The sequence below is a fragment of the Phalacrocorax aristotelis genome, chromosome 10 (assembly GCF_949628215.1).
Source record: "Phalacrocorax aristotelis chromosome 10, bGulAri2.1, whole genome shotgun sequence".
In the NCBI taxonomy this organism is placed as follows: Eukaryota; Metazoa; Chordata; class Aves; order Suliformes; family Phalacrocoracidae; genus Phalacrocorax; species Phalacrocorax aristotelis.
The window spans coordinates 5,109,892-5,136,853 of record NC_134285.1 but is presented as its reverse complement, the minus strand read 5'-3'; the positions used below and the strand labels follow the sequence as shown (position 1 = coordinate 5,136,853).

Sequence of the window (26,962 nt, the reverse complement as noted above, 5' to 3'; positions counted from 1 at the left end):
ATATTTAAGTTTCATTAAATAAGAATTGAAGCTGCTGAAAACCTGGGGGGAGAAAAAGAACGTTTTAACATAAGTAGTGCACTTATGAATATTATTTCTGGGTTTGTTACTGTAATTGCTTGCTTCTGGATTGGTAGCATTGTGCCTCACTGCAAACATCTCTTCCGTGATCAGTTATGTAGTGATTATCTTGGGGTTTGTTTTGCAGGTTTTATTAATCTCTAGACCAGTAATTGCTTGATATAAGCATGATTTAAAATATATATTTGGGATAATTCATCTGAGCATCCTTTCTGGGAATCTATCTCCAAAGACTAAAAACAAGCTTTTCCAAGGGTGAACTGCTAAGATTTTTATAAGACGACCAATATTTGATGATTCTGCTTAATTCTGAGATACGTTTTTGTAATAGTGCTGTGTGTGTATGAAGACACTTGTGAAGACTTTTGTTTTTTGCATGTCACGTTTTCTCGATTACTCTTTGGGGTTGGGTGGGGAGTGCATGATTCTGGGGTTTTTGTGATTCTTCTTGACTAGCCAACATGTTTAAATCTGATAGCCACAGCTGTGTGGAGGCCACACTGGGTCAGAGCATTATTTCTTAGATTTTTCCAATGATACTGCTGTTTGCACACCCTCTTGTGAGGATGGCCTGTTTTGCAGTCAGTTATTCTTTCTCAAATACAGTGTTTTGAATTTGTTCATTGAACTGCAAACCTCAGTCTTGTGGAGAGGCTTGAACAGGTCTCCTGCATTTTGAATTCTTATTCTGTCTTCCAGAGTCTTTGGGACTTTATTTGCAGATTTAGTAAATGAAATCTATGTTCAGTCAACACCAATGAAAATATTAAGTAATGCCAGGCCAAAGACAGACCCTGCGGGGTTCTACCTACTTTCCAGTCAGGTAGTGGATCACTGATGATTTGTCAAGTACAGTTTTCCATCCACTTCTGTTAAGCCTTTCACTTGCTTTACACAGAACAGGTTTTGTGTAATGTGTTCATGAGCAAATGTGGGGAATAATGTCTATAGCCTTACAAAACCAAGGCCTTGCAAGTTCCAAAACTAGTGCTAGAGAATAGGGAAGCTGAGCTTAAAACATGGAAATTCTGCTGCTTTTCTCATTTCCTCCTGGAAATATATCTGCTAAACCTGTCAGTAGCTAGGCTTCCTTCATTGCATGATAGTGTTCAGCCTCTGCCTGGCAGTTAGGGCTGTCTTCGTTATTCTTGTTACCTTGGGACGCTTTCAGGACTAGAAATCCCAGTCACTTCCCAGAAGCACACATTGTGCCATGGCATAGCTAGAGAAGTGATAGCATAAACTAGCATTGATTGTAAAATCAATGCATTAATTTGTGTACTAATACTTGAATATTCACCAGCTGTGTAAGTATAACATTTTTATTCATAGATGGTTGACTTGCAGTGACAGTATACCGGGAATCTGAACAGTATTTTGTGAAATTGGCATCCAGTCACAGCTCTTAGTGTGTTGTTGCTATGGATGTGTTGCTCTGTAGCACATACGCTGGTATTTTGCTCAGTGACTGAGTCCAGAAAAACATGGACTGTTTGTGAAAGATGTATTTAAATAATTTTGATTAATAATTCCCCATCAGAATTGGAAGACACATGGTGGTGAAATGCTCACTCTGTTAAGCCATGCATGGACTGCTCTGAGTCAGGATTTCACTTGAACAGCTGTGATTTTAACAGCAACATATCCGTAAGTTTTTCCAAAAGGGGCAATCTGTGGGGGAAGCCTTTCAGTAATAATGTTGCTATTACCCCATAACCTCTCTCTTCTCCATTAACATCACTGTTACTGTGTGGTGTCTGGATCGTGGGGAAAGATCGGTGCTTCCTATGTAACGTGGACAAAAGTGTTTAAAAGAGGAACAGAGGTTTTCTAGTAAAAAATATCTTGTATAGAGGGATTGATATCTGTATTAGCTGGAGATAATATTGGAAAAGAGGCTTTATGAAGGCCTTTACGCTAAAATACTGCACGCTGGTTCCTGAGCAGATGGCAGCCTTCCAAGAGAAAGCCTAATCAGGTTACTCTGATTTTCATTTTATGATGTTTTTGTAACCTAGCATTATCTATTTATTGTGTAATCTGGTAGACTAATAACCTAACAAATATCTAACCTTTGGGAATTATCCACTTGCAGAGTACATTTTGGTATTTTCACATAAAAAACATTATTAATGGCAAACCACCTATTTAAGATACTGAAGAGTTCATTTGCAGCATTTTAATAAATGGTGCAATTTTCAGTTCAGGAACAATTCATGTAACGCCAAAAACTTTGTCTCAAATATCTTAATAATGGCATCTTCTTTGGAAAGTTCTTTTTACTTCTAGAGGTCTGATTCCTGTTCCGCTGATGTTAAGAGAATGATTTCCATAAGCTTTAGATCAAATTTTGAGATTTGCACCAGATTTTTTTTTTTTACAGCATTTGGACAATTCAAGGCTACAATTAAAAAAAACCATAGTGTATCTAAGCGCTAAATTCTGGCTGCAATAAATGGAGGTGATGAAAAGCTCATTAGGTGCTCGTTGACATGTTCAGATGCTTAGAAGAACTGGGTGTATGAAATGACTTGTCTCCGTGACTGCTGCCGTTACCCATCCTGTCAGACCACAGTCTTGGGTTAGGCATGTCATAAACATAGCTTGTAGTTTCAAAGGCCTGACTCGCCTTCGCTTTTGGATCAATCTGTTCTAGTCTCTGGCTGCTTTTGTGGTAAAAGTACTGCTGAAACGCTTGTAGGACATCATCACACTGAATGTGCCATCGTAACTGCCTACCACGCGCGGGCAGGCACGCTGCCGTTGGCGGCTGTTCCCTACAGGATTCCGCTGAACTCCAGAGAAGTTTTAACAATTCTTCTATGAAAACCTATGAGTTAAAATTCTCCTTTCTCTATGCTTAAAGAATCCTGAAGGATCAGTCTGCTTGGTTTACTAGCCGGTTGCTCCTGTCTTGAAAATATTAGATTGAGTTAAGTTGGATATTGCTTTTTTTAAAGCAATATTTATATTTTTCATGAATCCTGTGCTGGGTATGAATTACTGACAGGTCCACTCCATCTGCTGCAGTCATCTTCCTCAAATATGCTGGTAAACTGAGCAGCCGGGAATCAGATTTTCCTTGGAACATTAGAGTGTTGCTGTCATAATTTAAAAGTTATCAGACAATGACAACAAACAATAAACCCAGGAATACATGTTAAACCAATTTGAGGGCGCTCTGTGCAGCTGTTGTGCAAAAAGTGGCTGCAACCCTGGTAAGGGCTGGGCCATGAATCTTCAGATGGTTTGAAAACATTGGAACTAATGAGTTCTTAAAATGTGACTAATTGATTTTCCTGATGCACAAGGCTCATACTTGATATAAATAAAGCTCCCAGAGTCTGCAGCCTGTGAAGGCTCATGTATTGCTCGATACCTGTCTTTAGTTAATGAAATTGAAACATTCAATTTTTCACAGAACTATTAAGATATCAATAACTCATTTGGGTATTTAATTTAGCATTAATTTGACTGTGTAATTGATGACCCCAAAGAGTATTCAGGAGTTTCTTTGTTGTCTTTTTTTCTATACAAATTAATACAAAACTTCTTGCACTATTTTAAGCATGTAATTTATCATGTTTAGCCCTTCCACATTGACTCTTTTTTTGCTTTGAATGTACTTACGTTCGTTTAATCTTTAAAATCCATTACATTTAATTTAAATGTTACATTTTTCTCGCATTCCAATAAATATTTGTGTATTATAATTTTAAAAAATTATTTTGAACAATTTTCTTAATAAATACATCTTAATTCTCTTTGCTCTTGAGTAGTATATAATGAGTATAATGGTTCAATTGTCAGAATTTCCAGTCAGTTTAGTACTGATAGAAGCAGCGTGCATCTCACCCGTATTCAAGAATCACCTTTAAAACTTTGGGTACAGTGGCAGCTGGCATCAAAACAGTCTGAAATATATTTCAGGATTTTCCAAGAATCTTTCTAATGCTGCTTTCTTTTAGAGCTGAAGTACAATTGAATGTAAATGTCATTGTCTCTTAATATTCAGTTATTAGCACTTCATTGCAATTTTATCTTTATTTGCTTTATCAAATGTCATATTAATTGCATTTTATATCCCCACTGTAAATCTATCACAGTTTCTTCGATTAATTTCCAAAGTCAGTTAAGCTAGTACAGCTTCACTGAATACAGAAAAAAGTCATACTGTGATTTTTTTTAATAGTTTTTGTAATAGAAACTGTCAGTAAAGATAATGTAAACAGGATCTTTAGCTGACGTGCACTCAGAGCTGAAAATATAGCCTTATATATTTTTCAGGAGACTTTTATTTATTAGTATCTACTGATAGCTTTATAGAAGTTCAGTGTTTTTTATATCCACATTAGAAAACTGAAGCGCTGTGAATAAAACGCACACAGCATTTGAACACTGCTGTGTTTTCTCACTGTAATTTTCTATGCCCCCTCCTACATATAAAAACTAGTATGTTACAATAGCAATGTGTGATTTCCCCTATTACCTTAAATGCTTCTTCAAAAGCAGAGTAGTTGTGAATTGTTAATGTTAACCACAGTGTGCCAAAACAGGAGGAAGGAATGCAGGAGTGTTCATTATTGATTGATTAGTGCACAGCTACTTTGACTTAACACTGACTCTTTCTGAGGCCTATTGATGTATGAACTTGTTTCGTGCAGTATGATAATTTAATATGTTGTTTCAACCTCATGCTCAAGGATAAAACTAATAGCACAGCTGAACTCAGTGGGGCTTCTCATCAAGTGATATAAGTGAAGGTAGGAGTTTCTTGCTCCAATCTTGCGTTCAGATTTCCAAGTTTGTCCCTGTCCCAGTCTGCATTAGTGTCAGCTCTTTGCTCCACAGGCTTGCTCTGGAACTTTACATGTTCTTTTATTCTTCTCTGGTTTTTGAGCTTCCCGTGTCCCGTTCAGTTAAGCCCTTAAATTTGGACATGTTGTCTCTAGATTAAACCTTTATCTTGTCTAGTCAAGAAAAGACCATCTAATACATGTAAAATGTGAAGTAACCAACCCTATTGCAGTGCAAATGCTGCCTGCAGGGGAGTTTATAGAGGCACTTGTTATGTAGCAGCCCTAAACAAGAGTCAACTTGTGTTATACAATGACATTTATTGACTCCTTCAGGCCTACACCAGTGCTAACTACAGGGTTGTGCTTTCCTACCTGCTTTAGATTAAATGAAAACTCTTCCCTCCCTATCTACACACAGGTCACCTCCCTGTATCAATTAGGCTCTAACTTGCCGATGTTCTTGTCTGTGATGTTGTGATAATTAGCGATGCCATAAATACAGAAAGTTTACCTTCTCAGGTTCTGCTGCCTTTGACTTTTCCTTTTTTTTTTTTTTTTTGTTAAACTAGGTGGTGTTACTCCCCGAGTGTCAGCCTTTAATTTGCTACCTTTCAATTGTTGAGAAGGTTTTTCAATAAAACTGACTTTGCAGCATACTGATGTTTGCCAGGACTGTGCTCAGCCTGTAACGATGCAGTTTGCAGGATGTTGGTCTCTGTTGCGCTTTCCATTTCTTGTGTAACTTCTTATTGCCGTTTAAACTGTTCTAGTTTCACACGTTGTAGCTTTCTGTGTGTCACCGTAAACATCTTACACAATCTAAATGGAGAAAAGGCCTAGAAGCATCAATGATTTTAAGTACTACTTGTGAATGTGGTTGAAATCAGGCCGGTTTTGGTTCCACAACGTCTTGGTTTAGATGACCAATGGGTATCATATCAGTCTGTCAAGTCTGAAGTGTTGCGCAATTTTTGCCTAGTGGATACCGTTCTTCTGGTTTCAGCGTGATCTTTCTCTTTCCTAAATAGAGCCATCACACTAGAGAATCAGCTGGTCATCCTTGCAACATCAGTGACCGATGCAGGAGGCTACTATGTCCAGGCAGTCAATGAAAAGAATGGGGAGAACAAGACAAGTCCCTTTATTCATCTCAGCATAGCAAGTAAGTATCCGAATTCGGGATAACATACTCTCATACTGAGATTGCAGGCAGTATTCCCAAAAGTCTGCCCTAATAAAAAGAGCCTTGCTAACAAAGGGTTAGATTTTTAAAGGACGTCGACTTTTCCTGCTTCGTTTGGAGCACGTTGGACCCCTTGTGCAATAGGAGGGACCTAAGGGAGTATATGTCCTCGACAAATCACCCTCAAAGCCTTTTGTCTGATGGTTTATTTTGTGCAAGGCAGGTACATGATGATATCCCTCGCTGTTTATTGTAAAGTTGTGATCGTAATTTCTTTTTAATGCAGGGGTTTATAATGTATTGTTTTCCATTGCGGGTAAGTAAACAAGTCACTCTTCTGAGTGCAATTTTATTAATGAGTCTATTCCCAGTCTATGGCATTATTTTTACCTGGAGTTATCACAGAGTCCCAGGAACATGCATTTCATTGTTATTACTTATTATTTCACATTGCGCAAATTGTATTAACACCTACCATTACAGAGGCATTCCGTGAGTAGATTGTACAGCGAAGGAGAGGGAAAAGCAGCAGAGCAATGGGGTCGGAGAGATGACTGCACACTAAATATACTAACGGGCATATTCAGCAAAAATATGCACATGTAAACTATTGTAAAACATAATGTGTTTGCACGAAACATTAATATTCTAAACACGTAGAATGGTTTGACTCCTTTTCTGAGGGCATTTGGTAAAAGTGTTTTTAACGTAGCAGCGAGATAGCAAGTACGTTAGTCTGTTGTGTGAATGTGGAGGTTTCTATATTTGGCTGTAGAGACAGGGAAGAGGCGACTGGGTAAATGCTTGATGACACTGGCAGCTTTACTGGTAGGCTACTCTTATGGTTTGAGCTTCTAGAAGATGCGAGACTCTCAGGTCTAGATCAGTCGGCATGATGAGGTGCCCAAGATCTCTTGATCTTGGATGCCATTAGATTTGAGACAACCCCTGTGACTCGTTTCCTTACAATAGCAGAACTTGGGAGTCTGGGTTTCTGGGCAGGAAATCTGACAAATTGCTTTTAGAAACATGCTTATGTTTGTCAGAAGTCCATCAAAAACATTATGTTCCTGTGAAACATTTAATTTCTGAGAAAATATTTTTCTGCTAAGATTTTAAATCAGATTTCAAGGAAAGCTGTTTTTGCAACAACGGTGGAAGCCCTGTTAGAGAGGGATCAGGGGTCACTGAGGGCCGGAGCTGTTTGCTGTAACACAGAGCAGAAGAGATGAACCTGTGTTTTCTGCCAGATATGTTTATAAACTAAATGATCTTATCTGGGCTTTTATGTGTATCTTTCTGAAGTGGAAATAATATTCCAAATCCACTTGTGAATTCTGGCAGTACCGTGGCATGTAGATTGTAAACATTATTATTTCTGACAGTATAAAAAGTTAGCTAACACTTTAGTAATTTCATTTTTAAAGCAAATTTGTATTGTTTGTATGATGTGACCAATAACATACTTCCCACTTTAATTTCATATCTTAATTAATGCTAGAAATAGTCTGTGATCATGCATGCATAACAAGTGCTATGCAAAGCAGAAGGCATATGGAAAAGAAAACACATCAAAATGCGTACAGACTTGGTACCATGAGTGCAAAGTCTATCTGTGATGTGAAAAAATAGGAAAGATGAAATAGATAAAAGAAAATGAAGAACGAGGCAAGATGGAAAGCCAAAAATGGATTTGTTTGTTAAAATTAATGAGCCAATGAGGTTTTAAAATTGTCACCTTGATATCCAGGTTTATTGATGCTTGTGTGTGTATTGAAGAAAGGCACTGGCCATAAGGCATTACAGTGTCTGTAAAGAGAATGAGATTAGCATGGTCATTCTGAACTTTTATCTGAGGAAGAAACATATGTGTTACATTGGATAGAAGTGAATAAAACTTCTTGGTCCAGTAACAGAAAACAATCAAGCCAAAATATAGTCCTGAAGCAATATGCAGAGAATGGTTGCAGAAAAATGATGTATTTTGGAGGAGTAATAAAAAATTCCAGCAAGTGGTTGGAAACAGATTGTTAAAGGTACCTCCAGGTATGGAAGATATCACATTGAATTGCCACTCTCTGAATCTTATCAGATGTTAAGAGTGATGGGACTTGTCATTTTCCATTAGGACATGTATAAAATTTAAACACGGTTTAATCAAAATCAAATAAACCGCAAGCAAAGTGGAATATCCAATCTCTGTGTGAGTAGATTATATATTAATTATTGAGTGCAACCTTGCTACATGACTCAGCATGCATATTGCCACTTCTGTTGAGGGCAAAAGGAAAAAAAACTATAGATAATTCCCAGGGCAGTCATCCACTGAGAGCAGTGTTAGATATGCATAGCTTGTTATTCCTTGAAGGATATCGGTGTCAGCCTCGCTCCAGCCTGTAGGAAAAGCACATTTGCAGTATCAGCCTAATAGGTGAGAAAGCTGTAAGTTGTCCTGTTTGGGTCGGAAATACAAGACTGACAGTAGGAGAAAGGCATAGCTCTGAGCTAAGCAGAAGATGAGTTATAGGGCCTTACATTGCAGATTAAAGTCAATGCCTGGAATTGTGGCTGAAGGTAATGGAGTTTGAGCGATGTCTGGAAAATATACTAAACTGTCCTTCAGTTAATGACTGTCTTTGATACATGTTGAATAAGATTTGAGGATGTTGAACATGTTTCAAAAATGCAGTGTAAAAGCCCCAGTCATGAGCAATTATCTTGTAGGGGTCTGAGTATTAAAGGGTAAAGATACTTTGTTTCTTGTCAGCCTAACCTATAGCTCATTGAGACCCAGGCAGCATGAAGCCTTGCATCCCCCCATAGCCCCCTGATTACAAACATAATGCATGTAAGTTAGAAAACAGCTTCAAAAGAAAGCCTTCCAGCTTGTCAGCATTGCTTCTGCTACGCTTGAGTTTGCTTTTCTCTGCTTTCTGGGCTTGGTCAGACTCTGAAAATGTGGGCATGAGAATGCCTGGGCTTAATGAATATTAACAGATCTTAGGACATCTTGGTGTTTGGAGACACGTACCAGTACGTATTACAGTGACGGTTCATTCCTTAAACATGCTTTGCAGTAAAGGTGTATCAGCCAATAGATAGGGTATCCCCAAGAGAAGAAGATCGAAATATTGAGCAGTGTTCTTGCCGAACAGCTGAGTCCCTAGCTTGGTGAAAGACTGGTGTGCTGCATGCCTGCCCTCTAAAATCCATGTGTCTTAATTTGAAAGTCCAGGTCACCGAAAGAGTTAAGTTCACAGTATAAGGTCCAGTTCACCTATGCCTGAAAACCGTGGTTGTTTCTTTCAAGTGGACGTGTTTCTGCTGGTTTCAAGAGGATTAGGTCATCCCTGAGGTGACAGGCTCCGGTGAAATAAAAATGATGTTCAACAGGCGGCATGTTGGGAATAATATCACATCTGAAATTAGTATGAGATGTCATAAAGTAGTCCTAAATTTAAAACGTCTTATAGTCAGTTCAACTGTATGTTAAGCTAAGGAATGCCTTCTTTTCTTTTTTTTTTTTTTTTTTTTTTTTTAAACCATATGTCCCAGCTCATGTGGAAATAATGCAAACCTTTGGCTAGGAAAATCGGCAAGTCTGAAAGTCAAGAGTTTGGCAACAGAAATAGTAACAAAACTCAGTTTGCTTTTAGACTCAAATACATCACTTAATTCCCCCTTGAAAATGCACTTAGTACTGTTTTGGAGGATTTCAGTATTAACTCCATTGTTGGAACTTCTCACCTTGACCAGAGAGGTGCGAGACTTACCCTGTCACTGAGCTGCTGCAAGCTTCTTAGATGTAAACTATACTTTTCACTAAAAACAATCGGGAAATCCTTAATGTTCTCTCCTGTTTCCATCTATTTGACCATAGATTGGATGATAATATCTTAAACGGATCCTTAATTCTTTAGGCTTTTGGTTTGTGCCCATTCTCCCATGGACAGACATACACTGCAGCACAGATGGTCAGATCTCTTCCTAAAGACTCTGGCTTGTCTGGGGATAAAGTGACACACTTTTGATCTTACCACTGTTGGGAGGACACTTAGATTAAGTGTTCCTTAAAATAAGGCTAAAAAACTTGTATTTCCTTGAAGGCCATACTCTGTGTATCAGCTAAATTGCTCTGAAATTCTGCCCCAAACCTCTTACGGTTGTTGTACAGAACTTAAGGACTGGTACATGGTACCTGGCTGTAGGCTGTGCCATTTAGTCATGAGGGTGGTTTGGGGGGAGAAGGGGGAGCAGGTGTGTAAAGAGCTACTTAATGAAACTGAGGATTTCTAGTACGTAAGTTGGGAGTTTAATAAGTGGGGTTCTTTTTTTAGAAGGGAGGAAGAAAAAATTCATAGGGAGCTTTTTATTACAGTAAGGAGCTGGCTGAGGTATTCACCGCAGCGTACGCAATGCGTGTCCTTGTTACTTTATTACTCGATGACATGGCAAGACTCTGGTGCCACTTTAGAAGAAGTTTGAAAAGCCCTGCTGAGAATTTTTCTATTATTAACTTCAATGCAACACTGTAGATGTGAGCACTGTTGGCCCAGTCTTAGAAACTTTTAACAGTACGCACTGCTATTTCTGAGTTTAGTTGAAGCATTTTATGAAAAATTCGAGGAAGTGCCCCCCAGTAAATGATATAAATGGCAAGTTTGAAAAAGGTGGGTATGTGTAAGCTGTTCTGACAGCTTAGATACTCCTGCTTCAATTGGTTTTGCAGCGCTAATCATCTGGAACTGCAATTCAGGGCCTTGCTTCTGGACCTTCTTGTTAAGCTGTGAAATATTGAGATGCATGTCGCTTCAATAGATTTATTAGTAAATTAGATAGTCTCAAGACCTATTCATAACACTAGGAGATACAGAGTGTTCTGCAGACTGACGTCTTTTTTTTTTTTTTGATGCAGGGTTTGTAAAAACAGAAAACAAGATTGATGAAAATTTTAAAAACCTTGCCAGCCAGCATTTCTGAAGAGTCAAAGATAATAAAGCCAATTATCGTTTAACGAAGATAAATTTTTTCCCTTGAGCACTGGCAATGCTTAGGAAAAAAAAAGTAGGGGGAAAAAAAAGTTGGGGGCTGAAAATTAAACTGTTGGCTTGGTTGCATTGCAATTAATTTAAAATATGAGGGTGTCATGTTATTCTGCCCAGCTTCCACTTGCAACAAGAATAATTTTATTCTGTTACAGCACACATTGACATAAGGCTAAATAGACCCTGTTTGTCTCTCGTCGGTGCCTATTTTGTTCTTCAATCTAATGTATGAAAATAAAAATTTTACAGAAGGGAGGAGTCCCACTGCAGACTCACAGGGTACTGATTTTGCACTGGATGTTTTTGGTTTTTGTTTTTGGTGTTTTTTTTATTACAAAGACAGGTTCTCATGACAGCACAAGATGTTTAGGTCACTTTCAGTGCCTGTAAAAATGATGATTTTTTTTTTTTTTCTTACACTGTTAGGAAAGAAAACGGGGGGGGGGAAGTGCCATATTACCTGTTGGTGTATTGGTAGAATATTACTTTTGACATCCTTCTGCCAAGTTTGTTAAGAAGACAGGTTTTCAGAAGATTCTGAGCAGACATTTTCCTCTCTGGAAGAGAGCATTTCACTAACATAATTTTTCATATTAACCATCAAGGTTTGTTCAAGTCAGCAGATGTTGAGGATCCTTCATGGATATGTTTAAAGCATACTGCTGCATGAATCTTTCATAGCTAGTTCCAGCTTTCAGGTGTAGGCAGGAAAAAAGAAAAAAGAAAAGGAATGGGCTGGCACCCCCAGGGAATAGATATTTCTATTCCGAGGTCAAATTCACGCAAGCTCTATAAACTTGTCAAACTGTTTTTAGTTCATGCCAAGGGAATTTACTTCACTTAGCCTCCCTGGGTCAGCGCTGTTGAGGTGAAATTAGTGTTTCAATGATGCTATTTTTTTTCTTCTGTTTTTTTTTTCCTTTCGGTGGGGGAAGGAGAGGGAATATGGGACGAAATGAAATGGCATTTTCTGTGCCATGATTGTACACGATTGCCCGAGGTTCTGCCCAAATACTGGGGAAGTCCAAGATAGCACAGCTCAGCCCTCGGTGCATGGGTTTTAAGTTGCTCTGAAATAATGACACTTCTTACCTTTCCCATTTTCTACACAGGCTTTTCTTTCTCTTTTTCAAGCAGAATTTCCAGGAAGGATACCCTAGTGGTCGTTGTGTGTGGCTTCATGAGTAAATGTGTGCCTTTTGCTTTGATGGTCACTTAACATTTTGGATAACAAAAGAGTGTTAATTTGAAGGAGACTGTAGACGTGTTTGGGATTTAAAACTGAACCTCAAGGATAAATTCTGTGTAAATGCCATCACAGTACCTTGGTAAAATACCGTCTGTCTTAATGCTTTTTCTTCAATTGTAGCTCCAATCTGCTCTAATACTAAAGGTCATAAATTTTTAATGTGGGCATCTTTGTTTCTTTTTAGTTTGAGAATAGATTGAGTACAACTTAGCCATGCTTTTGAGATATACGTATGTGTATGTATACATGTATATATTCAAGTCAAATGCATTTTAGTAACAATAATAGCTATGAAAAAAGGACTAAACTGAATTACTATTAAAGATTTTGTTTTGATATATTGGAACTAGTGTCAGTTTAAGCTTTATTCAGAGCCAGGTATTCCAGTGGAGGCTTGTCTTAATGGTTTACTTTGGAATTTGGGGGGTTTTCTTATCAGGTTTTTGGTTTGGTTTCTGGGTTGGTTTTGGTTTGGTTTTGTTTTTTTTAGTTAAGCTTCAGCCAGAGATTTTCCATAATTCTCTACCTTTCTTCTCCTTAAAGGAAAACTTTCCTCACTTTTAACTATAGTGATATAGAGGGAAACCTGTGGTTAAAATGAGAGATTGATAAACTGCAGGAATAATAAAGACGAGCCAAGAAACCTCTGTGGCAGCTTGAGCTTTTCCTTGGCTTTACCTAAATATTCTATCAGCACTTTTTCTGATAAATAGCAGAAATATTGGTTGGTCTCCAGTGTTTTCTTCCTTTGGAGTATTTTTTAATAATTATTGCCACACACGGTGCACTTCTGCATCTGCTCCAGACTCTGTCCGAGGCAACTGGTGTCTCCTCTGCTAGCAGTTTTTGCAACGGAAAGAGTATAAAATAAACTTTCCGTAAGATTGTTTCAATCTTACTATTAAAGAGAACGTAAACAGCCAAAATCAGCATAAAACATATTTAAATATCTGACACTGAATTTTCATTGTGTTGCATCAACAAACAAAATAAAGCTTTAAATACATGGTTTATGGAAAGAATAGTTCCTTCTTTTCCCAGATGCGACAATACAACCCTGTTGTTATGGGGACTCACCACTGGCTGGTGAAGCTGGGGAAGTGCACCCAAGTTGGGTGTACGTTCCTTCGGCATATGTGCATACATTATGGATGCTGCTCTGAAAAAATGGCAAATGCTAACGTTTCTGTAATCCAACTTATTATTTTAACATAGCTTCTTGTTATGCTTGTCTGTTTATAAGGTTTGGGGTTTTGTGTCTGTAAGAGATCTGGAATACACACACACTCTCAAAATCCTGGGTTGTCTTCTAAACCCTTTATTTATATCTGACACGTACAATTAATCTCTCCCTATCTCTAATCACTTTTGCTATTACATTCATCGGAGTGATTTGTAACCTATCTCTGTCACTGCCCTGTAATTGATATGTGGAGATAAGAGATTCTTAGAGGACAGAAACAAGGAAAAGAGAAAATTGAATTTACCTTGCAATCGTTTTATAAAATGTGACACACATCAATTATACATGCTGTCCAGGAAAATGCCATCTTGAACAAACTGTGATGATTTGTTGGGAGACCAACATAAAAGAAATGCCAGAAAACTTCTCTGGACGGAAAAGTATTGCCAGTTCAACAGATGGACTTCTCAGTCTCACTGACTCACCTACAATTTTTTTCTAAATAATACTGCAGAATTTACAAAGTATCATTTTTGATCAGTGTTTTTCTTCAGTCTTCTAACTAATGCTTTAGTGTGGAATAAGTTGAAATGAAGGTACTGAAATAAACATTGTTTTGATCAGACATAAAAAGGTGTTGGTTACTCAAGATTGAATCATCTTTCATGGGCCAAATTGGTAAAATTAAGTTGAAATTTGACTGTACTATTAACGGAATTCTACCATGAAAATATTTCTCTTTAGTTTCTCTCATTTTCTCACTCTTGTTTAAGTACTCTGTGCTCATAATTAGCTCTGATTGTTGGCATGAGGGTAGTAGTTCCTGTCCATTCTTCTAAGTTTAAGTAGTACTTTGGGATATTTGAAAAGCTTTTTAATATGAACAAAAATTAATATCTAGTAAATAGATATGATAAATAATGATAGTGGTAATAAATAAATTTTCTGAGTTTTATGATTTCTGAGTCAAGCAACATGCAGCGTTGGCCGCTTCCTGGCCCTGCAGGACTGGCAAACAGTCTTTTCCCTAGAATTGTTGATTTCTTTATTATGTATGCCCAAGATAAACTGCACTTTCTAAAATCTTCCCAAGGAGACAGTATAGCGATTTGTAGGCATTTGTAAAGGGGTTTATGTTTCAGTTTATGTAAGTATCATAATTCTGAAGCTTTAAGAAGAATAGCTGCTGGAGACTCGCGTATCAACTTACCCTTTGAACATCGCCTTTTGATCTCTTATGAGTCCTGCTCTGCTGTGCCATCCTCCTGGAGTATTCCTAGTAGCTGACTTGAAATCTTCTGCTTTGTTTTCCATCTTTATGCAGTTGGATGTATTTAAAGTATAATCTTCATTTATTTAAAGTTGCTGATCCCTACTAAAGGTGCTTTTTACCAAGAAAGTAAGGATCTGTAGCTTACTGAAGGGAGCCTTAGCTTAAATGTCCTATTTTAAGAAAAAAGTAAATCATATTTGGAAAAAAAATCTGTAATATCTGGCTGTGACAGCTTTGTACTGTTGTGTAATGAGACAGGTTGTTCTGACTGGTCTGAGAACAAGAGGGTAAAAAGGTACAAAGCTCTCGCTTAGGAAAATAGTGAGGAGCATCTTATTTCTTATGAATTGGATAAACTTGGAGCATGTATAATTTTTTTTTCTTCATAGCAATAGCTCTTGAATTTAGAAAATGAGTAATTCAGGAACAATTTGCTGGTGTTCTTTAAACTGTCACTGTATTAGGCAAGCTTGAAATGTCTTATAAGCAATATAGATAAGGAATAATAAATAGGCTCAAAACAGATGTTTAATAGAATAACTTTTGCGTTTACTCAGATACTGCAAAAGCCTAAATATATCCTGAAGACAGACACGCTAAAGGTCTGCGTGGCAGAACTGCTCCCCCAGAGTATTTACAAAAACTAGTTTTTATCTCAAGCTTTTACAAGCATAAGGTTGGTTGAGGTTTGTCATTTTCAAAGCTCTTCATATTAAAGAGGTCTTTAATTTCTTCTCAATATACATCACAGAACAGGCAAATTGAATAAGGATAGAAACCCCTTGCTTTGTGAGGGGGTTTCTGTGTGTCCTTGTCTCTCCAGGTAGATGTGATTTGTCTAAGTAATTGTGAAAGCACACACAATAGCCTGCATATGAACAAAAATGGAAAAACAGTGATTACAGCCACAATCTAAGCATGGCAGAGTCGGGGCACGCAAGATTCAAGGTCATATGTAAAACCTTAAATATTCTTCTTTGTGTAGAGACACTATGGTAAGGTATGTAATTTGATCGCTACTGTTGTTTTATTCAGCAGACAAGATGGAAGTTATTTATACGCTGTCCAAGTAGGTTTGGTGTTTTTAAATCAACTAATCAATTTTTGCTCCAAATTTTAACAAAAAAAGTTTAGTATTGGAAACCTTTTTACATTTTTTAGTAAGGACTTGCTATGAATTTTAAAGTAATACAGAATAATTGGACCTTCCTACCCCATTTGTAATAAGAAGAGAAACTCAGACTTGATTGCAACCTGGGGTGCCTCACCTGATGCACGTAAAAGCTGCATCGATTTCTTGTCCACTTGGCTGGACTGTGGGAGCTGTAAATTGCTGGTCCAGGATGTTTGATATCCTTCAGTTTTGTACCACTCAGTTTCACATATTGTCATTTGCATCTGGGGAGCAGTTAGGCGTCGGAGTAGTCCAAGTTGTGACTTCCCCCGCCACAGACTGTCCTGTAAAGTGATAGAAACACTGATTTCTTTGCATGTGCAGACTATCGCCTACACTTTTAAGCCCCTTAAAAATAATCCATAATCCAAAACTCTGCCTTTTTATGGCAGATAAATCATTTTAGCTATGGAATGTGGGAACAAAGTTACAGCTCCTATAATCCGGCAGAACATAATTGTTAAATAGCGTCTCCTTAAAGGACTCTAAGCTTTCTGTGGTAAAAATGGAGGACAGTCTATTGCGTGAAGAAGGAAAGATAAGAGAAATTGTGCATGGAAGGGTTTTTCTAATTCCCCACTTGTTCCTTACGCAGTAGGGAGAGAGAAAAACAAAAGCTTGCTTATTTACTCCACACTGGCTATGTTTCAGTCTGCTCTGCAAAGCCATATGCTCATAAAACTGACTTAGTAAAGACAGCGAAGGCTTAAAAAAAGCCAGCGGTGTTGTATCTTCTGCAAATGCTGGGAAAGAAGCTGCTCGCCCAGTGCTGCCTTCACCTATCCGTGTGGATTTACCAGATCACTGTGAGTGATACTGTCATAGCTATTAAAGAGAGTAATTGGTAGTGAGTGATTAAAATTGCAGATGGCCTTTTCAAGGTGATTATGAATATTAAATCAAGTCTGTAAAAGCTAGCTAAAAAGGCCCATGAAACTGAGAAGGGAATATGCTGAGGATAATTGCAAAGAAAGAGGATCTCGCAGGCATGCTATGCTCATCCAACCCCCCTCCCCAATCAATCAGTCAAAGAACCAAAAAAACCCTAAGAAGCAAAAATAATTCAAGTGGACCTATTGTATCGAAGGAGGTAGAACTAAATATCTGCCTTTTCAGGCTCTAAATCCCTCTGTGCAGAGAACTTACATTGCTGTCATCATCGTGCAGTGATAGGTCTGCGAAGTCCCCTATGCCATGCGACGCTGTGTCATTAACAGTGATCTTTCCTGTTCTTTTCCAATTGTAAGTGATTATGACAAATGTTTCTTTCCACATCACCCTGGAACAAGGCCAAGAAATACTGTGGAGTGACTTAATTTCATTTGGTGATCTTTATCTCACAAGCAAAGGTTATGTGGGAATCTTTTTTTTTTTTTTTTTTTTTGCTGGAAAATCTAAGGTTCATTTTGTGCAAACAAAGATAAAGGTAGAGAAAAATGAAAAATAAATGTCTTCATTTTGAGCCCTGCGTACTTACATGTATATTTTAATACAAGTGCAGAGAGCTGTCACATATGTCTAAATAGCTTGTGAACTTAAAGCCTGAGGGTTTGTTTTCTTGTGCATATTGTGATTATAGGCTCATCACTTTTGGACCAATTTCATGCGCTCAAATAGAAGAATTTTATATGGTTGCTTATAATTCAACGTAGTATTATTGTATTGATCTCAAACTGCATGCTGACCTACCTAATCTGCTCTTAAACTGTAAAACACCATGGGATTTATTGTGAAGATTTATATAAATGTGCTTTGCAATTATTGTTTATTACCTTTGGTGTGACAGGATTCATTTGTTTAATCATTTGAGGAGCTCTTTCCCTTACAGACAATTTCTGCTTCCCTGAATTTTGTGGTCATTGTGGTGTTAGAGGTTTTGCTGAATATTGATTCTTCATCTAAATTAATATAATTTCATTTATGGGTATTCCCTTTGTAAATTTGATAGAAAATTCTGCATATTCTGCTACAGTAACACTCATTTCTAACCATATTGGCGTAGCAACTGGTCTATGGCCTCGTTGAAAAAAAACATTTGTATTGTGCAAGTGTTTTAAAAAACTATTATAAAAACATAAACATTTATTACTGGTTCATTGCTAGTCAATGCAGCAGGCCTGTTTTTCACAGATAGGTGGTCTAAAGGGGTGCTCAGCACTTCCCTTCAACTGTGGAAAGACAAGTTCCACTTTGTCATGCAAATAGCCGTTACCCAAGAAGTTATGAGGAATTTAAAAAAGGATTCCTTCTGTTGAAAGAAGGAATGAATTACGGTATGAGAGTTTTATGTTTTTCCACCCTCAAGACAACATGTAAATTTTAACTCTTCAAGAAGTGTCCTGTACGACACATAAGCACAGTACCTGTGGCAGGCTGTTCATAATCGAAGGCATCTTGACAGGGTTTGGCTTATCAGTCGCCACTTTGCTGTTGGAAAAGTTATCCATTATATTTTTTACATGATCGGTATGGTGCGTTGCAACTTTGAGGGACTGGGATCCTTTGGAAACCAGCACTTCTAGCCATGCTGTCAGCAGACGCAAACTCTTGCAGTAGATGTGATGAGAAGAGGAGCAGACTGCCTTAGATCTGTCAGCCACCATTTAATCAGGTATATTCGTTGATGAAGAGGGCAATTTGCACTTCATAGGCTGATGGGGAGAAGTATTATGGAATCTGGAAGACCTTTCTGGACATGATACTGACCGCTGAATTCTGATCTTGAGTATAATAGAGAATTTATTTTGAAAAAACAAGTCTGAGGTGGTTAGATATTTTTGTTGTAGGTTGTAATGGTGCTGATGCCTTGCCATTAACGGAGCTGCAGAAACAGGCAGCTGGGCTACTTGCTGAGGGCTTTTTTTTTTTTCCCCTATGGTTTAAAGATGGAAAAAGCAGTGTAATTTTTAAAAATTCACAGATAAATCTTTTAAAGGTTTCAAAGGTTGTTCGTAATAGAAGTGGTGACAGGCCTCTAATTAGTGTGGGGGTATGAGACACCAGCATATGTGCTCACTAACAAGAGGGATGAGTTAACACTGTTCATTGGCAGTTTATGGCTAGCTGATGCAGGTAGATAGTGGTTTTCTTGGTTCACTCTTTCACTGCACATACCAGGGGAGGTGTTTTTAATTTTGCCAAAATATTTCCCAGTTGTGAAACCTGAAATGTACAAGTTCTGAATTTACTGTGGGCAATGACCGAGCTGTTTTCCTGCAAGCCTTTGCAAGCACTGTTTCTTTAAGACTTCTTTTCAGAATGATATTTCACTATTTTTAAAGCAGTGAAGCTATTTTCTGGAAAAGGGTACTGTGTGTTTGAAGCAGAGGTTTCTCAAGTCAGCTGACAGGACTTTATGCCAGTCTTTAAAACACTGGGTTTTAACGGGTCAATTATCCTGGCTTAGTTTTGTGCGGTTCAGGTACTTCATTTCAGTTTCACTTCATAATGTCGCAAGCAACCCCGATGACGTCTTAGTGTCTTAATACAGGATTTATGCATGCTTCGTGTCACAATACACCAGTGGAATGCGAAGTACAATGCTCACTTGTGTGCTAATGCTGAAGATATTACATTTGTCATAAATGCTTACCCTTACCTGGGTGGTGTTTTTAAAATATTCATCAGAAGTGAATATGATTTACCTAAGTAATATATGTGATGTAAAAGTTTGTCAGCTGTGTCTCTTAAGAATTTTCAAAAGTAAATTTAACCTTCATGCTGCAGCATAAAGCTACATGGCTTCTAGGAAGTTTTGTGAATGAGTGCAAAGAGCAAACCTGTGTGTGCTGGCGACCCTTCGGGCTCCAAAAGAAATGGTCTGTGGAACAACGGTGGTCTATAATCAAATGGCCCTGCAATTTAGCTCATTTTAGCATCCTGTTATGCTTTAGCATCTTATTATGGTTTTTTAGACAGATATATTAAAAAAGGGAGTGGCATGAAATACAGTTGTTATAGACTGTGTGTGTGTGTGACACACTGAGATCTGTCAGCTTTTTGAATATGAGAGAATCCCCCCTCTTTTTTTTTTTTAAGGGTACAGTGGTGTATTTTAAGTGGTCTCCATACCCTCAGCTGTAGCGCACTTGTGGTTAGAATGAGGTAAAGGTGAGCTGAATTGAAAAATTGATTCGAAAGGAAGAGAGGCTTGCATCAAAGTTGTCTTACACTTACTCTGTCTTCTGCAAATTCAGCAATGTGAGAGGAGGGGGCTTGCCTTCAGAGCCAGAGTTGCTCCTTTTGATGAGCCCTTAAGAACAATGTAAGATATCTCTCCTTTTCATCCTTGATCACCACAGGAACTTAAAAAACCCCTGTGTTTCAGAAAGAAATCCTAGGTAGCAACCTCTGGAAACACGCAGAGCTCACCAAAATGGCACGATAGGTAATATAAAATCGCAATGAAAAGTGCAAAACCTGACTGAGGGAAGGAGTGCACCGACTCATGGAAACACACATGGCTTTGTATGCGTTGCTTCCATCAGGTTGTAGGTCGCGGTTTTATGAGCTTTGCAGGAGATGGGGACAAGTTTTTTTATATCTATAAAAAAATATATACTTATTTTATTTATATATACGAAATATGTTATATAAACATGCATAACATATAAATAGAAATATATTTTTTTCAAGAACCTACTACATGCAGTCTATTCAGAAATTATGTAGTAGGCTTAGGAAAGAATAAGAATCCTCTGCAAGTCACAGCAGGCTACTATTTTCAGTAATTCTCATTTTGCCATTTTTCTCTGCTTTTCCCAAACAGTGAATTTTGAAAGCAACATAACCAAGTTGTTTATGCAGCTAAGGATTTATGGCAATGTGATCCCCGTTCACAACGGGAGTGTGTGTGTGAGAATTCTTTTTTACACTATGCCACCCTGATCCTGAAGTAATTCAGAGATTGATTTGTAAAACATTCAGAATCAATTAAGGCTTTAATCAGCAAGCGGCAAACTTCAGATGGCTCGTGGACTAATTTTACCATCTCCCATCAACATGAACCTAAGCTGGAAAAAGAAAACAATTAAGGGGATGTAATTATCTGTCCTGATTACTGAATTAGAAGAGTTTGTGTTTATTCTATCGCTATGTAAAAGGAGAAAACTGCTTTGAAAAAACAATTTGAGGCAGCTATTAAATTGCCAAGGGTTTGCTGGGTGCAATGTAGACGTTTGCTAGGACAGTCTTGGAAGAGCTTTGTCATCAACAGCTGTCATGCAAGTACTGTATATCGAGCTTTGGAGGCCGTTGCCTGATAGCTCTGTAGTGTACTATGCAAGATCTAGTACTGAGAGTATTTTTTCTCCCTGTGCTTAAAACCAGTTTGGATTTTCAAGGCTGAGTCTCATCTATAGTTACTTGTCCAAGTATGTATCTGGTGCTTATATCTATAGGACCCGAGAGAATGGCAGGGAGATGTGCCAGGGGAGGGTTAGGCTGGGCATTAGGGAAAGGTCCTTCCCCCAGAGGGTGGTGGAGCCCTGGAACAGGCTCCCCAGGGAGGCATCACGGCACCAGCCTGGTGATATTCAGGAAGCACTTGGAAAAGTCCCTCAGAGACATGGTGTGAATTTGGGGCTGTCCTGTGCAGGGACAGGAGCTGGACTCTGTGATCCTCGTGGGTCCCTTCCAGCTCAGGACATTGATTCGATGATAGTGATCACACAAAATCTTGCAGTTTCTGGGAGCCACGAATTAATGTTTAAGTTCCTGTACAATGACAGCCTTTCTAGAAAGCAGGGAGGGAAATGCATCTCTGCGTGATCAAACTAACAGTTAATCATCATGTGGTGGTCTCTTCCTGCTACCAAGTGAAACTGGTGTTTTGCTTGACTTAAAATGAGAATAGCCTATAGAAATATATCAAACTTATTACATAATTCCTTCTCAAATCAGACCTTTGGGTTTGGTAGGATTTTTATTTTCAGCTTAGCAGAGAGACGAATACAGATTTGTAACAGACCTTTACTTACCCTTTATATCGTCCCAGATCTGACCAGAATCCACAAATTGCTTAACACATCTGATAAAACCCCGGCTTACAACACTAGTGTAATTTCTGTTTGAATATTTAGCAGAATATTAACCCTGACATATTTAGCTGACACGCCGAAGGATTGTTGCTGCATTCTGTGCAAAACTTGGAATAAATGCCCAGAACTCCAGTGAGTTATGGGTCAATTACTGTAATTGGAAGGAAAAGTAAACAAGAAACCTTAGCAGTATCCAGCAGGAGCGATACCTCTGTTTTTATTAATGAGCAGTAAACAAGCCTGTCACCTATCACTGATTTTGAAGAATGTGCCATATAGCTTACTCCTATAAATGGTATCACTTCTATATAGCAATGTGTCTCTTGGTAGTGCTGGGTTTATTAAATGCTGTTGAACAAAATTCTCAGTCGCATGAGATTAAAACTGTCTCCTTAAGAAAACTGAACTTTATTTAAGCAGCAAGAGATAAGGCTACCTCATCCACACGTACTTTACAGAAGGCTGATTTTATACTCTTGGTGGTACTCAATTAATGGCTTGGTATATTTTGAAACTGAAGTTATGTTATCATGAAATAAACTAGAAGTACAGTCACTGGGCAAATATAAATTACATCCTATCTGCTAGAACTTACTAGTATAAAAGCCCAACCAGTCTCCCACTTACACAGTATCACGTAAATTAGAGTTTAATAGTATTGTAATTTATGCAGATTTAATAAATATATTTGACTTTTGGAGCAATAAAATGGGTTACTGCATTATCATAAAGGTAATTATTACTGGTATTGTCTGCTGCATTTCGTTTTTAAATTAAGAAAATCCATAATGATAGGTATGTTTGAGAAAAATAAATGATGCTCCCGAAGGACCCTTAGTGTTAATACTCTTAGTTCAATACCGTATGCTATCTAAAGTTGTTGGGTTATGTTGCTTCTGGCAGGATCCTCCAGGAACACCACCTTCCTCTTCAGAGACAAGAAATAACTGTACTTACGTTATTTGCCTTTGCTACCTCATCTGGCTAGATGAATTAAGTGAATTTTTGCAAGGAAAAGTGTTAGAGGACATTCAGGTTGCTAAAGCCAGCCCAGTGCAGGGCAGGAAGGTGGAAAAAGACGTCATCCTTCTGAGGCGTGTGGTATTCTGAAAAGCTGGATATTTCTGCAAGTGGAAGAAATGACAACTTGCTTTACTCTAGCTCTATAAGCTTACAAAGTGCAGCAGGACAGATAATCATCGGTGTCGGGTTTCCTTGCACAGCTTCACAAAAAATCTAACAGGGCACTGTTTAACACTGGGAATTTGTTGCATTCATGGAATGCTGGGTAGAGGACTGCAAATGTGAAGGTTAGTCCGTGGACATATCTTTAGGCTTACGTAAACACATCCCACGAAGACGACTTTTGTGATTAGGAGACTGGACAGAACAACAAATCACAGAGTAAAATAGGAGTTCCAAAACAAAGGTGTGCTCTTACCTGCAATAATGTACAAGATGGTTTAAATTAAATTATTTTAAACTCACGTGAGGCTTTAAGTGCTGTTGACAAGTTCTGTATTTACGTGCTGTGTCCCCTGAGGTTGAACTGGAGAGAGGTTTCTTGATGTATTTGAAGGGCTGAGCAAGTTTCAGACTGTAACCCAATTTGGCATCTACAGTACAGATGTGCTTTGTTCTCAGACCACCTGAGCAGCATGGGTACCACCATGAGTTTGTCAATGGTATTGTGAACAATTATGAAGGTATCATGGGTTTCGTGTGAGAAGAGAATCAGCAGTTCTGTGGCTGTAGTAACATTCTTATACGAGTGTCATCCAAAGTCCCTGTTAGGTGTTGCACCATTGAAATAAATAGTTTGCAGTGGAATTCTTCTGTTAAGAAGGTAGTTCATGTTTTTTCAAGGAGACTTCCGTGCAGGTTTTTAATATAGAAAATACAGTGGCGGGGGAATCTTATTTTTTAAAAATGCAGTTTCTCTAGGGATATGTCCAATGTGTGTTTCTTTGGGTTGTTGACTTTGAATTCATACTGATCATGACTGTCTTTGCAATATTCAAAAAATTCCTCTTTTTTTCCTCATAGCTGTGTCTTCTCATAGAATTCTAAAACTGATCATGGGAAGAGTCTGTTTGAGTAGATTGGCCATGGTAGAGTTTCACAGAGACTGAAGTATGGAGGGAGATGATGTTTGCCTGAGATCAGGAACTGTCTCGAGCACATATATTTTGAGGAAGAGAGTAAATTGCAATAGGCCATGAACTGGTGGGAGGTAGGGGTCTTGTCTTCTGCCAGAGCTAGCTTCTCCTGTGTTGGACAGACAGAATTTTGGACAAATATCATGTCAAGAGATAAAAGATTCTAAGAGAAACAGGTTTAGAAAGGCTGACTTGTCTAATGACTTGGGAAAAAGGACAGTCTGCAGTCAGTCTGCTCCTCTACTAGCCAAAGGGCAAATAAATGTTAAATCTGATTTCCCCTGGAGACAATGAGCAGATTATTGAGAACGGGGAGTATATGCAGAGTTACTACCTCATCTGGTGAAACAGCAGTACAGGTTTTTGCCTACCATGACTATCAGAAGGTCTCTTTATTTACTAGCTGGGTCATGATGTATGTTAACAGACGTCTTGTCTACAGGAAATCCAGATGGTCTCCTTTCTCTTTCCTCTCTTCTCCTACTAGATGCAAAAGGTCAGAAGAAAAGCAGCAATGGGAATTCTTGCTGCCAGCACAAGACGCTCTTGACTCTGCATCAGTACCACAGGCTTTAATTTCCTTTACACTGAACTAAGGTTAGGCTCTCTTAAAGGTCATTCTCTGTGCAATAAGGTTTGGTTGGGTTTGCCATTTGTTTTATTTATTGAAAACAGCATCCTTCCTGAGAAGCAAAGTTGTTTTCCCTGCTATTACCTCCCCTCTTCTTAAGTAGCTTTTGAAAGGTGTTTCATTACTTGTGAAGCTCTAAAGTGATTTTTCTGATAGTGATAATATTAACTTGCAAACTCCTTGAGCTGGGAGCATTTTTATCTCGGAACTGCAATAGTGCTTGTGGCACAAAGGGATGCTGACATTTGGAATTGACCCTGCCCTTATTAACTCCAGTTTTGACTGAACCCTGAAATTATCCTCTTACCTTTCTGTTAGCTCCATCAGATTCTGGAGATAAACTCCACCATATGCTAGACATGACCAGTGCTGTCATCGTAGAGATGTGTTACGTGTCATCATAGAGATCCAATTTTCTTTGGGAAGTCAAATATTTAGTTTTATCAAGTAATGTCAGAAAAATAATTTTGAAATATTTCATTTCTGGTTGGTTGAGGTTTTTGGCTTCAGAAATGTACAGGTGAAGAAGAAATCTAGTCAAAACTGTCCAGAACTTCCTGCCTCATAACTGTGACTTCTTCCATAGAAGAACAGGTGCTGCTGAAAGGCAAACTACTTCTCTTGGCATCCATTTTCCTCCATTTGGCAAGACAGTGAGACGACATGATTTGTCTTATGCCACCTTTGGTATCTGAATGCTTAGTAACTGTTAAGAAAACCTCACTCTCCATCTGTGCCCAGGAAGATGTAGTTCCAAAGAGCCCACCTCCAGAGCTAGGTATTCCTATTGAAGGTTTGAGGTTAGAGATCTGGAACTATCTTTAGAAATAGGCATAGAAAAATTTCTCTGGTGTGTCTCCTTCCTCCTTCCTGTTTCCTGACCCCCAAAACATGTGAAATTTTTGTTTATTTGCATCATACCAGGTATTTTTCAAGGTGAAATGTATAGGTCCTTGATTATGAAAAACAAGGCAGAAATAAAAGGAGCTCAAATGTGAGCTCTTTCATGCAGCAAAATCACCTGGAAAAAAAGCTGGGACCAACAGAATATGACAGCCTTAGGATTAAGGATGAGTTGGTTTATTGGATGATGGAGTTCTCTGGGCAGGCATGAGAGGATTTTGTTAGATGTTGGTCTTACATAATTTGCTAAATGTGTTCATAGCTCCAGATGGCTGGATTTAAAAATAAAATTAATAAATTATCTTTACACACTTTTAAAGCCCCCTGTTAATAGCCAGGTATATCCAAAGCATTACATAGAGAAGAATTGATGGGCTGCTATGAAGTAAAGGGAAATAAATTAATTTTAAGGGTTGTCCTGCTCAATAAAACACTGCAGAAGCTTTTAGTCCACGGGAATTGTCAAATATTTGGATGTTTTTGTGTAAAGGAGCTTATTTGGGACCAAACTGTATTTTTGGTGTTGTGCTTTATGATACAAAAGTAAAGTACACTGAAAAATCTATCTGGCAGGCAAAATATGGCCTTGTATTAAAATGCTGTCTGGTGATGTGGAAGAGCCTTGTAATCAGGGTAAGTTTGGCTTAGGGATCATATTGTTAAAAGTTAAAACCCATCCATGTTCGACACTCTTTTTATGATGTAATAAATATTGGCTGCTGTGAGAAGCCTCAACGCTCTCCTCATGCCACCCATCGTGAAAATATTTGAACAGAATAATACAATGCCTCTGTATGCTCCGAAGGGAACAAAGGCAGACTTCTCTCTCCCACTTCATTCCGAGGATGGCACTTCCTCCCTTCGTCCTGAGGGCCAATATTCCTTAATTAAAAAAAACCAGAGCCCTATTCAACTCTTTCTTCTCAAACCAAATGCCCATAAATGAGAGATTTGTCCGCGTAAGATGTAAGCACAAAAACCTGAATAGAGCCTATAATAATCACAGCAGCAGCTTTAAAAGGAGCGGGCCTTTGTTCCCACGTCGGAGCAGACAGCTACGACTCCTGTGATTTCCAACCAGTCAGTTCCGTTTCTTCTAACGCAGCTTTTCCTGTTACTGTGCAATTATTCCATTTGTTTTCCTTGGCCTTTGCTAGAGTAAGGCTCTGAAAGCGGAGACAAAGGTGGAGAGAAGCATGAAGACTGTGTGTCGAGAACATGCTTTGTTCCGGAGTCCCAGAACG

The 26,962-nt window shown here is 38.4% G+C and overlaps 1 protein-coding gene across 3 annotated transcripts in view; it reads left to right on the top strand.

Annotated features, from left to right (window-relative positions):
- The window catches only part of SDK1 (sidekick cell adhesion molecule 1), a 417,626-nt gene that overhangs the window by 194,133 nt on the left and 196,531 nt on the right, over positions 1 to 26,962 (top strand). For all 3 annotated transcript variants that reach the window (XM_075104852.1, XM_075104851.1, XM_075104853.1), the window contains one exon: positions 5,909 to 6,042. In XM_075104852.1, the coding sequence (XP_074960953.1) occupies positions 5,909 to 6,042 (134 nt within the window). The remainder of the gene's footprint in view (positions 1 to 5,908; positions 6,043 to 26,962) is intronic.